Genomic DNA, 2467 nt, shown 5'->3' with positions numbered 1-2467 from the left:
GCAATTTCAGAAATGCATGTGGTTCGTTGGAGATCTCTTTTCAGTCAGATGGATAAAACACTATATGAGGAGGGAAAGCACCTTGTGAGTATAAATTGTTTCTTTAGTAATTTTCAATTGTTTCTCTTTTCAGAAATTTGAAGTGTAACATATTTACCCGTTGATTGTTGGCATTAATTTTTGTTATCTAAAGTTGTTTACCTTTTCCAAGATCTAAGCTTATTAGTATATTATTCTTCATCAGTAATGTTATTGCTGCTTTTGACTTTAATAATGGGGTTGTTAGTTAGTCCATTTCATTTTCATATATTTATCCTTTGAGCAATTAAAAAATTTCTTCAAGAATGCGCAAACGGGAGAGGTTTCTAATTAGGATTTTTAGCAAGTTAAATTTCTGTGTGCCTGCCACTTGAACTACATTTTGATCATGAAAGATGTCTCTGCATGTTGACTTCTTGAAATGTTGGGTGGATAATGGTGGTTCTTATTCTTTTCCAGGAGAGCTGGTTAAAGCAAGTTCAAGAAATGCAACTACACTGTGAGAATGGTCTCAAGTTTGTTTCTTCTGGTGCTTCTTCTCATCTAAATTTGACACATGATTCAAGGTTCGTCAACTTTTCCAAACTTCTCACCTACAGTATCCAGTTTATACTGCAGATTGCTTTTATAGGTTGCACCGTGCACAGGTTAATGGTGATCTTGACTCTTGACACTTAATCAAGATATATATTATGTTTTTCAGCCATCTGTATGATTCATTCAAAAGAGCTGGCATGTTATTGACTCTTGACTCTACTTTTATGATGTAGAAATGTATTCGTTCACATGTATGTGTATCAAAAAAATAGTTAATTCTGAAAACAAATTGTACCTACTAATACATTAATTGTTACAAAAAGTATTGAGATAAGCCGGGTCCTATCGACCAATTATGATACGTTATGGCTGATTTCAGTCACACAACACGATTACTTCATCCAAATCTCATTAGAATACCATATGTTTGCTTTGTCTTCTTATTGAATTAGTGTGTGTGCAAGCCTTCTTTTTCGTTCTATGGAATCACTGTGTATTATGTGCATTTTTGGACTTGTTTAATTTCTTTATTTATCTGATGCTAGTTAATGAAGTATTTCCAATATGGTTTGTTTTGTTCCCCGCAGCAAATTGAAGAAATCTGAGTCTACCGAGCGGGAGTATGCAGTGCGGGCTGCTGCAGCATCCATCTACTCCACATGCAACTTGATCATGACCAGAGGAAACGTGCAGTGTTTCTGAAGTGTTCCGAGTTTGCCTTTCCGTCACTAATTATATAAGGATCCTCGCAACAGACTCACCACTTTGGTGGGTTAGGATGGTGACTTGGGATTGCTTTGTTTCTTTCTGTAGTTCCACCGTTAGCCTAATCTCTGTTGAAGTTTCATCTGTTTCAATCTACTATGAAACCTCAGATACTGAAAGTGCCTTTTGGAAACAATGCAGTTTCATCAATGCATGGAATTGTTTCAGAATGCAGTTTCAACAGCTTCTTTCAATGCACCAACCAGCAGAGAGAAACTGCAAGGTTTGCCAGCTTCTCTAACCAGGCTTATCCTGTTGATCATGCTTTGTATGCTACACTCTTTCAATCACATTGGTAATAGGATGATGATAACTGACAGATTCACTAATCAGTTTACAGATACAGCAGCAGCATAAATCAGAAGGGTAAAAGTCAAAATCCGACATCATTGTCTCACAATTTAATTTATCATCCAAAAATCAAAATGCTTAGGTTTCACAGCTTAAAAGCCGTGAAATAACTGAAGGAGATGCATCTTTTTATTTCAGATAAACCTTCTACTTTGCCAATGTAAGTGTTTGTTCCGCACAAGACAAAGAAAATGTTTTATTAAGAGGATAACGATGATCATATTAAAACTAACACCAAAAAAAAAAGTTCTAAGCATATTGTAAGGTCAAACAAGGCCAGGCGAAGAATTTAATATATAAGAACAAATTATTGCTATATATAACAAAAAGCATTCACGCATGGATCCATCTTCTCGAGTTTGTATGTCTGTGAACAATGTATTTCACCAAATTTTAAGTAATTTTGGGTGAACTTACTACCTTTGGTTATGTACCAAAATGTCTATGCGGTGCGGTAAAAGAGGTGCTTCAATTTCAATAAGATTCTATTGGGCCTCAACGAGTAGTCCCACCCATCTTTCCGTGGCAAAAAAATATAGATCAAATCAATGACAACTTTTAGTGAGATTATTCGAGTTGAAGCAATCATCACAAGACTTGATGATTCATCATCATATATGACCACCATCCTTATACTGTTACAGGTAAGTAAGTTGCATTGATCGTTTGCGTAGTATTCAACTGTGTGGTGATGTCTCTTCATAAAAATTAATTTTATCGTTTTCTCGGCATACACTCTAATACGAGTGTAGTGCTAAGAAGGATCACATTATAT

At 35.5% G+C, this 2467-nt stretch overlaps 1 protein-coding gene across 1 annotated transcript in view; it reads left to right on the top strand.

Annotated features, from left to right (window-relative positions):
* The window catches only part of LOC103978084 (uncharacterized), a 4455-nt gene extending 2904 nt beyond the window's left edge, over window positions 1–1551 (top strand). Inside the window, exons 5-7 of the mRNA XM_009393786.3 lie at window positions 1–84; window positions 499–605; window positions 1164–1551. The exon at window positions 1–84 is cut by the window's left edge and continues 134 nt beyond it. Of these exons, the coding sequence (XP_009392061.2) occupies window positions 1–84; window positions 499–605; window positions 1164–1278 (306 nt within the window). The 3' untranslated portion in view covers window positions 1279–1551. The remainder of the gene's footprint in view (window positions 85–498; window positions 606–1163) is intronic.
* The last annotated feature ends 916 nt before the right edge of the window (window positions 1552–2467 follow it).

Source organism: Musa acuminata, chromosome BXJ1-3 (genome assembly GCF_036884655.1).
Source record: "Musa acuminata AAA Group cultivar baxijiao chromosome BXJ1-3, Cavendish_Baxijiao_AAA, whole genome shotgun sequence".
Lineage (NCBI taxonomy): Eukaryota > Viridiplantae > Streptophyta > Magnoliopsida > Zingiberales > Musaceae > Musa > Musa acuminata.
This window is presented reverse-complemented; position numbering and strand designations above follow the sequence as displayed.